General features: G+C 33.5%; 1 protein-coding gene across 1 annotated transcript; it reads left to right on the top strand.

The window, feature by feature from the left end:
* Positions 1-3171: 3171 nt before the first annotated feature.
* Positions 3172-11619, top strand: LOC145638933 (S-adenosyl-L-methionine-dependent uroporphyrinogen III methyltransferase, chloroplastic-like). Its single transcript, XM_081690009.1, has 4 exons — positions 3172-3977; positions 4069-4138; positions 5382-5659; positions 10990-11619. Exons 1-4 carry the CDS (start codon positions 3342-3344, stop codon positions 11137-11139), a joined length of 1134 nt encoding a protein of 377 aa, XP_081546135.1. The 5' UTR covers positions 3172-3341; the 3' UTR covers positions 11140-11619.
* Positions 11620-13174: the final 1555 nt, after the last annotated feature.

A 13174-nucleotide genomic window follows, 5' to 3' on the forward strand; every position in this document is an offset into this window, starting at 1 on the left:
CGGCTTATGCTGATTTGTGATCTTGGTCAGGCTCGAAAATCAAACTGGCCAAATTATTGGCAAACTTTTATACTCCATATATAAACATATACTATCTTATAAATGAACATTTTGTTAAAAAAAATAATTGTAAATGAACATTTATTATTTTACAACTGAACATTTATTTATATAGCATTAAAATTCACCTATATGTGGTTATGTTGTTGCAATGAGAAATAAAATGAAGTTCTTGAAGAAATCGCCCGATTAATCCATTTTTGAAGAAGAAAGCAAGCAAATAGACAATTTTAGAAAAAGTTGTAGATTCAAATAATACAATGTACATTAAAATACAGTAAAATGTTCTTTTTTCATATACTTACATGATTCAAATAATACAATGTATATTAAACATGTAACCAACATTATAACATATATGTTCATTAGAATATAATACAATGTACATTATAATACAATAAAATGTACTTTTTTATATACATACATGGTCATTTATACTAAATGTACATTTACTATATGAATAATGTTCTTTAATATTATCATGTTCTTTACTAATATTACAAATGTTCTTTAGATTTACCAAAAAAACATATAAAACAAGATGTTCTTTATAAAATAGCTATATGTTCTTTATAAAACAACTAAATGTTCTTTATTGAACAACTAAATGTTCATTCCGCCTTTTTTTAAGAAAACCGGATGCACCAAGCATGATGCATCCGCCTCCACAGAAAAAATTTCACTTTGCAAATTAATTAATTAGTTAATAAAATAAACAGCCTTCAACAGGAGGTATTATTGTAAAAAAAAAAAAAAATACTCTATACCTAAAAGTTAAAAAAAAATAATAAAATGTGTTATAGAATATTCAATAATAGTATATAAGTATTCTTTCAAAAAAAAAAAATAGTATATAAGTATGAATATTTATGTTTCAAAACACAAAAAAAAAAGTATGAATATTTATCATTTTAATGTCTTTTTTAATATGTGTAAATGTTCATTATTACATAATAGAATAAATTTTATTAAAAACAATACAAAATATAATAATAGGTGATTAGGAAAGATTGTTATATACACCCGGGTGCACTGTACACCCATGATTATTCTCATTTTGATGATTGTTTTTCATTTAATAGCCAAATGAATAGCAAAAATCAACCTTGGATGAGTTGTACGCACCCGAATGTATATAACAAATTCTACTATTGGAGTATCAATATGAACCTTGATGTATGTGTATATGTTTATTTAAAATAAATTCATTTACTTGTTCTAAATGAAATTATCATGAATCATAATAAAAATGGGCATATACCAATATGAAAAAGAACATTTTATATGATAAAATTAATTTATATTTTGAAAGTTAGTAAGTATCTAATATTTGTAAATGATCATCTTATATATTCAATGGGTAAAGATCTGTAGTAAACTATATACTTTAGTAACTAATAATATTTTACATTTTTTGTGGGGAAAGGTTGTATGTATTTAATTAGCCCTAAAAATTTCAGAATATAAGTATAAATGTTGATATGTAGAAGTTGGGAGTACATTTTGTGTTACAACTGTAGAACATGATTTAATTTTGTAATATTGATCAATAATGATGACTAATTTTTGTAAAAGAGCCAAATAGAGGTCAATTAATATTATAAATATCATACAGGCAAACCTAATCACCTTTTAATATGATGAAAATGCAATTTTAAATTAGAAATAAGCATAAATTTAGCTTTAAAAATGTACATTTATGTCTTTTAAAATGAACATCCTTGTATATTTAAAACGTACATATTGAGAATCGACAATTGTTCAAATAAAAAATACTTAGTATAAAATAAGCAATGCTAAATCATTACTTCAAGTTGTAAGGTTGATTGGTATGACCTTGAAAGATAATGATCAATGAACATGATATATATAAGGCTTTTTTTTTTTTTTTTTTTTTTTTTTGAAACCATCAATATGTGAATGAGCATATACTTTTATGTAATTGAACATATACCAAATAACAATGAACATTCATTAAAATAAATTTTCACTCTAAATAATTATCAAAAAGACTGAACATTGATATTTTTTTTTATAAAATCAATTATCTCTTTAATTAATCCCTTTTTATATTCAATAGTTACTATACTTGATCGAGGACTTTTCTTTCACATCTATTAATATGATATTCACCATGTATCCTTGTAAGTTGTAACTTATAAGAAGACACATGTATTGAAATTTGTAATTGAAGTTTAACTCGCTCGAAATGAGATTCCCATATGAACATGTAGAAAATTCAGCAAGCACTTTGCGACACAAAAATGAAGAAATAACAACAATCAAATGTATATCTATTACCCCTTACCTATTAGTGAATGAACGACCTGAACATATAACATTTTTTAAATGAACATTTTTGTAAATGAGAATGAACATTTTTCTAAGTGAGAATGAACATCAAACAATGCAATTATCGAAGGCTTAGCATCCCGCGGCCTTTTTGAGCAATGAAGTTCACTGAGTCGATTTTTTTTTTTTATTAAATTATCAATAATATGCTCTAAGCTAGATAAACTAGTTCATGCTAGATCAACTAGATCATGCTGAAATAAGGAACGAACTACAATTAAACGTCAACTTAGATATGAAAAAACATAGTTTAACAACAACAACAATAATAATAATAATAATTTTACAGAAACATATGAACAATTGAACTATCATCACCAACTAATTGATACAGTGACAGCCACAAATCGAAAATAACAATTAAAAAAAAATTATCTAAAAAGAAGAAGAAAAATCATGGGCCCTGACGATTGAGATGGCGGCAACGTTGAATTTTTGAATAAAGAAAGTGAAATGGTAGTGGATAAATGGGTAATGGGAAACTGGGAATGGTGGAGTTAAACGGTGCCGTTTAAGTGGGGGTGCAGGGAGTAATGCATGCTTTAGAGTGTAGGGATAAATAATTATGGGTGTACCATTGATAATTCCCTATTTTTCTTTTTTTTTTTTTTTTTTTTTTTTTGAAACCAAGTAGGTTTAATAGTTTAATACTGCCATTATGAATCCAAATTTGATTTTACAACCTGGGTCAAGTGGGAGGAATGAGGAATGTAGTATAGATGAACCTGCCCCTTTTAACGGCTAAAAGGTCACACTGTTATCTTAGCTTTGGCTCTCCATCTTCCCCAAATTCTATTGCTGCGGCTGCCTGTCTGCCGTTTGCCACCAATATGAACCATTGATTGACCATTTCCTTATAAAACCCTTTAATTTTGTAATTGTATGTTTTTTAATTACATCAATACCTTTGTTGAAAGCTACCCTTTTCAATGGCGGCTCTAAATCATCTTCAATCACCATCAATTCATCATTTCACTGCTCATCAGCAAAAACCCAGAAATTTTCATACTCAAATTTGCATTAATTACAGGCATATTCAATGTTCTAGCTCTTCACCCTTCACAGAGAAGAATTCAGTTGAAAGATATCAAAGGGAGAATTGGGTTTATCCTGTTATATCCCAATTTTCACTATCTCAATCTCAAGACCATTCTTCTCAATCATCATCTTCGCCGCCGCCACGTTCTGAGAGTAGAAGAGAACATGACATTGATTTGCAGATTCCTGAACTCAAGAAGCTGCTAGAAGTATTGAGAGAAAAGAGGGGTCCTAATGTTGATGATGGCAGTGGGGTTGGAAATGTGTTTTTGGTGGGAACAGGTCCAGGTGATCCTGATCTTCTGACTCTGAAAGCCCTGAAAATCATTCAATCTGCTGATCTTTTACTGTATGATCGCCTTGTTTCGAATGATGTGTTGGATTTGGTTGGCGACAATGCTAGGCTTCTTTATGTTGGGAAGACTGCTGGGTATCATAGTAGGACTCAGGAGGAGATTCATCAGCTGCTGTTGAGTTTTGCTGAAGCTGGTGCTAATGTTGTTAGACTTAAAGGCGGAGATCCTCTTGTAAGAATGTTTGTATGCTAACATTAATTTTTCGTTTGTGTCAATACATTGCATAATGCCTATGTTTGTACTTAATTTTCGGTGTTGGTAGATTTTCGGGCGTGGTGGTGAAGAGATGGATTTCTTGCAGCAGAAGGGGATTCAAGTCAAAGTTGTTCCTGGTATGCTCTGATATTTTTTGTTAAATGTACTAACTTGTAGTGTGTAGCTTTATACGAAGTATGTATGATTGTTACAACTTACAAGATCACAATAGTTTGCAGTAGTTGATGAAAGTCAAAAGTTTTCCTGGTCTCATGTTTATACTACTCTTCGAAATTTTGTTGAAACTGTTACTTTATATACAAGTATTTGAATGTTACTATAGTTTGTATTTATAACAGTAACAAATTTTTATGAGGTGAAAGTGATTGACAGACTCCTGGAAGCTTTTACCTGCATCCCTGCATCTTCCAATAGGCTGGCTTTTGTTAGTTTCTTGCTATGCTTAGCCGTTGGTTTTGTTAGTTTGTTGCAATATTTTGCTTTATGTTTGAATCTGCAATCAATGTCAGTTGTAGGGTTGAATCTGTCATTGATGTTAACTTCAGGGTGCACTCTTAGCATAACTATTTCCTTACCAGGAGCAATTATCTTTGACTTGAAGAAATTACCGCTCGTTAAAATGGATGTTTTACTAACAAAGATATAATAAGGCCTTTTGATGTAGTACTTTAATGAGCTCTTGATTTGTCAAACATTAAGTTTTGCTCATGATTGCATTGCATTCAATGTCGTATTAAGTCATACACCATAGCTGTAACCTTGTGATGCTTATGAGCTATGACTCCCTTGCAATAAGCTAAACTTTCTATTCATCACTCATCAGTGTGATAAAATCTCAGGAACTGAAGCATCTGTTTTTTTTAATCGTCTCGTATGAAGCATAGAAATGTTTCTTCCATTAGCTGAGAAAAACTCATCCGTATAGCATTCAATGTTGTTTTTTTCTTCCGTTACTATTTAAACCTGTTTTGTTTAACTACAGTTGCATCAAAGGGGTACTGTTTGTGAGACATAAAATATCCTTTGTTGCAAATAATAAGAAAAAGAGGTAGTACTTTATTGTGAATAAGTCCTGTCAAACCAGTTGGTGATTTGTGTATCAGCTGTTTTAGATGTAGTGGGATATCAATACAATTGATGCAGCCTTGAAATCCCCAACTCATTGATCTTAGTTGTATATAATAATAGAATTCAGTCAGTATTTGATATCATGAGGGATGCTTTAATTGCTCACCAATTCCCACTTGCTGCACCTGTAAAAGAAAAATGTCTTATGTTTCATCCTTTATTACTGTCTAAATATACTAATGCAAATATCATTTACCATAAGTGATAGTCTGAGATCTTCTTCCTTGTTAGGTATAACTGCTGCTTCAGGTATATCAGCAGAGTTGGGAATACCATTAACTCACCGAGGCATCGCTACCAGTGTTAGATATCTCACTGGACACTCTAGAAATGGGGGAACTGATCCATTGTATGTAGCAGAGAATGCTGCTGACCCTGATTGTACCCTAGTGGTATATATGGGTTTGGCAACCCTTCCTGCTCTTGCCCAGAAATTGGTGCAACATGGCTTGCCTAGTGATACTCCTGCCGTTGCAGTGGAAAGAGGGACAACTGCTCAACAGCGTTTGGTAAGAAATGCCTTATCTTTCATTGATTCAATCATGTTGAACTTTCTAATGTTGTGTTTAGGCTTTTCAATAAGATGGGATTTACTCTCACTGCACCAGCATGCTTAATTTGAGATGTAGACTGGCAAGGATTTGATAAATTATCATCTTTCTATTATTTCTGCACTTTCCTGGTGGATTTTTCTTAGCCTCATACTCCAAGCAGTGCACATTGTTAAACTATGGGTTGATATGTACAAAATAAAACCATAAAAAACAATTTTAATCATATAAATAAATTCTTTCTCTGTACTTTGCATTCCAGTAGCTGCAATGTCCAATACTCTTTCAACTTTAAAATTGAAAAGATATTAAACCACCAAAATTTAATGTGGAAGATAAGAAAATAATGCAAGAAATATTATTCTTTGGTTTGCTTTTTAAAAGTGTCATGCTTAAAACTAGTATCTAAGCTTGGAATTATCCAAGTGGTGTAACCTAAGACCATCTCCAATGGTGAGACTCAAGTGAGTATTTTTAGGAGAGAGAGAGTATTTTTTGCAATGTATACCAATAAGTTGGTATCTAACTCCAAATGAAAGTTGCTAAGTTTAAGTACTCAACTTTGAGTCTCATTTGACAAAAAGTGTGAGCCATTGTCAATATTCTATTATATTTTGTAATTTATTTAAGTTTTACCTTTTTTGTTTTTTTATTATTATTTTTTTAATCTTATAATTATTGATGGGTCATAAATTGAAAGTGACAATTGTATATTTTAGAGAGTCTCACCATTGAGAATTTAGACTTCATATGAGTTGCTAAATTGAGAAGTGGGTATGGTATCACCATTGGAGGTATAAAACAACTCATTTTTTATTTCAATACTCAAACTTGAGTCTCACCATTGGAGATGGTCTAAAAAAACTTATAGTTATTTTTAGAATCATGAACAATTATATTGATGATCTCTTCTTTAAAACCACATTTAGGTTTGGGTTTGGGTAAACGGGTCGGGTTTGGGTCGGGTAAGAGTGGGTCGGGTCAACTCGGGTTAGGTTAATTCGGTTAATGCCGTAACCTATGCGGGTCGGTTTTGAGTTGGGTCATGCTTGAGTCAGGTCACGTCAGGTCATACATCTTATCAGGTTTGAGCCGGGTTTAGGTCGGGTTAATAACAGGTCGGGTTACATTTGTGTCGGGTGAACAATAGGTCAGGTTTAATTCGGGTTAAAACGGGTTAGGGTAATTCTCGGGTTCGAGTCGGGTTCAGTTCAAGTCAATAATTTGCAGGTTAGAATCAGGTTGGGTCATTCTCGGGTTTGAGTCGGGTTCGGTTCAAGTCAATAATTTGTGGGTTATAATCAAGTTGGGTCATTTTCAAGTCGGGTCATTCTTGAATTCAAGTCGGGTTCGGTTCAAGCCATTAATTTGCGGGTTATAATCAGGTTGGATCATTTCCAAGTCGGGTCATTCTGGGTTCAAGTCGGGTTATATTCAAGTCAATAATTTGCGGGTTACAATCAGGTCGGGTTATTTCCAAGTCGGGTCATATTCGGGTTTAACTAACTATAAATAGATAATTATCATTTTTATCATGCTAATTATTTTCTTTGACTATAATATATATGGCAACATACTAGGGAACTATAGTCTATAATTTAGGAAGATAATTATCTCCTTTAACCATACAACAAATATATACTATAAGATGCTCCTTTCTTTTGCTGCCTGGACCGACTTGGTCTCCCTTGACAAAAAACTTTGATCAACAATAATAAGGTGGTCTAAATTGAATTTGAGGTGCTTTGAACAAATCGAGTTGAATTTTTGGGTCGGGTTAATAATAGGTCGGGTAAAATTCGGTTCGGGTCAATAACAAGTCGGGTTGAATTTAGGTCGGGTCAATAACAAGTTGGGTTGATTTCGAGTCGGGTTTGTAACAGGTCGGGTTAAATTCGGGTTGGGTTGAAATCAGGTCGAGTTAGTAACAAGTCGGGTTGAATTCAGGTTTTGACGGGTTAAAACGGGTTTGGGTCAATTTCGGTTCAAGTCGGGTTCGGTTCAGGTCAATAATTTACGGGTACATTCGGGTCGGGCCATCTCCATACTCCAGGTCGGTTCATATTCGGGTTCAGGTCTCACATACTCGGGTTTAGGGTTTGTTTTAGGTCGGGTCAGGTCGGGTTTGGGTCACCATTTTTTCGGATTCACATGGGTTGGTTAATGATCGTGTTTGGGTCGGTATTTTGGGTCGGGTTAACTTTTGACAGCTCTAGCTACATTTAATTATCTCTCCCTTTACCTTGGTAACAATTCTTCTACATTCATAGGAAGATTCATTCAATGAACCACTTTAGTTGAACCGTAGTTTTGATGAATAACCTGAATAAAGATATCTTGACCTAACCACTCCAACTTAAAACCAACCTCAAGTTAAGTTTTTTTTTTTTTTGTTTTTTTTTTCATAGATGTGGAAGGGTAAAAAAGAAAGGAATATGAGTAATCTAATTTTTTAATTTCCAATGAAGGGAAAGAACATTTTCTAAAAGAGTGTCGAAGCTGAAAAGTTGAGTGGGCGGATCATTTTAAATGCTACAATTAGATGAATTTAAGAGGGGTTAAGTGAAACAATGTACTCCACTTTAAAATGATATATACATTGGAAAATTTGTAAAATACGATTATGACTAAAAGCACTTTTGCCAATTATTAGAGATAAACTCAACTTTGAAACTTGATACATTTTATAAGTCAAAAGTAGCTTTAAACTAGGTAAAATTGGAAGGTGTGGAAATTTCAATGATGGTGGAGGCAAATGTGTAGTGTACACTGTAAACCCATTTCAAAATGACACACAATAGAAAACGTGCGTCTCTTGATTATTAAAAGAAAAAAAAAAAAAAAAAGAACATCAAGCATAAAACAAAATAACATAAGGGTTGAAACAAAAGAAGTGTACTGCAATTAACATGAGCTACAACCAAAGAACATGAACCCCTAAAATCATTAGGGATAAATCAGACATATAAACTCCGATAAACATGAGGGAATCTAAAGAACATAAACCTAAAAAAATAAGGAAGATTTCACGACAATAATCCTACATTTGCACCGTTCTCCCAAAATATTCTAACCTTTGAATTATTCTTGAATAATCCTAACTTTCCTAAGTTTACTACTTATTCTCTCCTAGTAAACCTATTTTATTTGAAATCGGCTAAGAAGTCAAACATTGTTTTTCCCCTCATTTTCTCCTACTTCCTCCTTTGTCCTTATGGACATCAATAGAGAATAGATGGGAGACATGGGACTATCATGGAGCCCCAACCCACCATCCTTTGAACACCACCACATCACCTCCACAAAACAACCCCATCCACCCAACAACCGTTAGCCGCAACCAGCATCCACCCTACCCTTTCCTACTGCAACCAGCAGCTCCCTCCCTCCCCTCCTTACTGGCCACCACTCCCTTTCCTCATCTCCCCTTCGCAGACTCCACCTCCCCCACATGCCACATTCTCTGCAACCCCTTTCCCCCCGCCATTCCCTCCCTTTACCACCCCTTAAACCACTGTTCTCTCCCACCCTACCACCCCTCCATTTCCCTTTCCCTTTCCCTATTCATATCCTCAAAACCACCATCCTTTAAACACTACCACCCCACAACAACCCCACCCACCCAACAATCGCCAGTCCGCCACCCATCCCATCAAAATCTTACCCCTTATTCTCTCTCAATTCAATTTCTCTCTCCTCCTCGAAACAGCCACTACTAGCCCACTGTCAAGGCTCGTTCGTCTGGAGTTTTAGATTTGTGGGTGGTTTGGGCTGTGTGGTGGTGGTGGTTCTTGGTAGAAGAGCGGTGAGGTTCATGGGGAGTGGTGAGTGGTGAGTGCTTCATGGTGAGATGTGAGTGATAGTGAGCGAGTGGTTTGCAGTGGTTCGTGGTGGACTGGTGGTTGTAGTTTGTGGTTCATGGTGGTGGTGAGTGGTGTTGGTGTGAGCTATGGAGGAAGGGGAAGAGAGAGAAAGGCCATTGAAGGTACATCTAAGAGAGAGTAGTATGGAGGGGAAGAGATAGAAAGAGGAGGAATTGTGAGAGAACAGAGCAAATGTTGGATGATTCATGTTAAATTTAAAAAAAAAAAAAAAAAAAAAATACATATATATATATATATATATATACAAATAACATTTAAACCAATGAATGTAAACTGTCTTCATTTATGGAAAAATAGTTCATAATAATAAAAACAAAACCAAAAAAAAAAAAAAAAATAAAGAAAAAAAAAAAAAGTGCGGTAAAAGAACATAAAGTTCAAACCTCTAGAACGTATATTCAAATCCAAAGAACATATGTTGGATTTCTATTAGAAATTTGATAGATCAGTCTAGTCTTAGTTGAGGGAGTAGTAATGGACATATGAAAATCGTCTTCATCCTGAAAAAAACATAACTAATTAAAAACATATTTACAAGATCTTGATATAAATTGGAAAAATACCTTTATCTTCTAACAAGTCATCAATTGTTTGAATCCAAAACTGATGTGCACTAATTCCAAAGTTTACAATTAGGAAACGTTTGGTATAATAATTTTAGATGTACGAAACGAATTCAATTAAGTGTTTCCATTTCTAGTTGTTTGGCATGGGTTAAAAGTAACAAATACCCTATCCGGGGGGTAACAAAATCCCCCAATTTGTTACCTTTGACAAACTAGTGGAATCAAAATACGTTTCCTTAATCACAATCTACTTAATTTGTTTTCATTCTACTAAGATATCAAACGAATAGTAAAGGTAACATTTATCATTGCCCTTTCCCCTACTTATTTGAATCCTTTTTGTTTCATTTACAATGTTAATACCAAACACCCCCTTAATGGATTGATTGTAGGGATAACAATTAGCAACTTTGCCATCGAAATTTTAAATAAGAAGCCCGTGGATTCTGCCAACTATTTGTAATTTTGTTTTACAAGCTCTAGTAGCCAAAGATAACACAAATCTACGTTTTGGGTGTATCTATGGTGAGCATTGTGCATACGCCTCTGCTATTCTATTTGCATGGAAATGCAAGGCATGTAATCTGTGCTCACTAGTTGTTTCGATTGTATAGTATGTATATGACCTGTGTCCTTGGATGTGTATGATCTGCTATCTTTTATCTTTTACAGTAGGAGTCAAGCATTTTGGATAGACCTTCCTTTGCGTTTTTAGTTTGTTCTCATCATGATATGGTAATATTAGGTATGTAGAGTTATGTGACTTCTGTTTATGCAGGCAACTCCATTTGGGAGACACATTTCAGCTAACCTAGTGGCTGAATTTTCATTTGAATAGGTATTTGCAAAGTTGGAGGATCTTGCTGATAAAATCAAATGTACTGGACTGGTATCCCCTACACTCATAATTATTGGGAAGGTTGTTACACTTTCACCATTGTGGATGCAATCCTGTGAAGAACCAACTGAACTTGTGAAGGCACAATAGAAACCAACGCTTGGCTTTTTGGGAAAATTTTCTGTGCATTCTGGTTATTCATTCTGGTTTCTGAATATCCAGGAAGACCACTGAAGAAGCGACAACAATTACTGGTTGGTGGTAAATGCCTACTGAAGCTGGAAGCTGGTGTTTAGTTAGCACCTCCTATGCTAGCCAAGTAGTAAATACAGTGGTGTTCGGTATCCAAAATTGCCTGTGATCAATAAGGCGTCCATGGCTCTATGCAATCATGCTGACATAGTAGCTCGGCTTGGAGACTTGAAAGCTTTTGCTTGGGCTGTCCCAGCTAGCTAAACTTTTGAATCAATGTTTTAGTGAAATGGAGGCATTTAGAATGTTTAAGTGTATTAAATATAAAGTGAGACATGTAAGTATGTAACATGTTTCTATCAATTCATTTCTTGAAGACATTGAAGCTTATGTGACTACAATATTGTAGAATTTTTGAAGAAATTTGTTTTCACTCAATTTGTAAATAGAGAGAATATTAGGCTTTGTGGCTGAAGTGATGAATGTGCATATCTGGTAAATGTGGTTCCGGAATAAATGGCCTAAAACACACGTTTAACTTAAAGCCCAATAACCTATGAAACACGTTTGAAGACTGTGCCTAGGCTTAGGAGTATGAGAAAATTTTCATTTACTTTACTTTTCATCTAAGGTATACAAATTGAGAAAGACTTAGCAGTGGTCTAAAAGTCACATCGCGTCCTTGCGGCGTGACGTTCAATCCTCATCAGGCACAAATAAAAATCCCCTATATTTATATTTAGGGGTTACTTATTCCGGAAGTACTCGATCAGTTAGGGATTATTTGGTCACATATGTTTTGATTACTTTGAAAATACTCCGTAGTTTGAAAAGGTAAATTATGTTTAGGCAAGAAAAACAAATAAAGAAAGTGTAGATTGTAAAAGAAAGATAAAAAGTTACTTAGAGTACTCACACTAGTGAGCAAATTTTTGCTCATTCTCTCTCTAGCCACTTTCTCTCTCTTGTCAACCATGAGCATTTTTTGGGAGCAAATTTTATCCCACTAGTGAGCAAAAAAAAATGATAATCAATCTCTCTCCTACTTTTTCACATACCCCACCAACATTTCTCTCTCTTACACATCACCATATTATTATTAATTATGTTTTATTTAAATGAAGTTTTAGCGCTACTAATTACAATTATACTATTATTTAACTTAATACAGTTATTAAATATTAATTAATAATATTGAAATTTTAATCGCTAAACAATTATAAATTATAAATCTCACTAGAAATGGGAGTAAGAATAATATAGTGTTTTTGTGATTTTTGAAATTATACCAAAATATGTCAAAATGGATCTCTATTTGCAGAGAAAAAAAAAATTATAACCGTTGATGAATTTTTTTTTTTTTTTTTTTTTAATTATAAATCGGCCAAAATAGCCGTTTTAAATTAATTACCGTTAGACAAGGACATTGGAGAGTTGCTGGGCCCCACGTAGTTACTGTTCATCCTCAAATTTGCTCATAGGATGAGCAAAATCAGAAATGCTCATGAGCATTTTTCAATATGCTCATTGATGGGGAACCATTTTTAACAAATTTGCTCACCATTTTTGCTCATGAGCAAAAAAAAAATGCTCACTGATGTGAGTGCTCTTACCATCAGTTGATGTGTAATTTTATCATTAACAAGGGTGGTGCACCATATTTAGCCATGTTTGAGAAGCTCTTTCTGTTGACAACATAATAACGAAAAACATGTAAACAATATTTTTAGGATATAAATGTACACACTTTATTCTTAAGAATTAAAACAAAGGTCATTAACGTTAACAATGAGGGCAAATAAGTAATTAAACATTTTAAAGGGTATAATTATTGTCCAAACACTATTCATAAGAGTTAAAATTGTTAATCATACAAGGAAAAGCTTATAGGCAATAACATATTATCAATAGAGTCATATGGGTTAACAAACATTTGGGTAAATAAGTAAATAAACATTTTAAAGGATGTAATGTCCAAACACTATTCGTAAGA

Source organism: Chenopodium album, chromosome 7 (assembly GCF_948465745.1).
Source record: "Chenopodium album chromosome 7, dcCheAlbu1.1, whole genome shotgun sequence".
Classification (NCBI taxonomy): Eukaryota; Viridiplantae; Streptophyta; class Magnoliopsida; order Caryophyllales; family Amaranthaceae; genus Chenopodium; species Chenopodium album.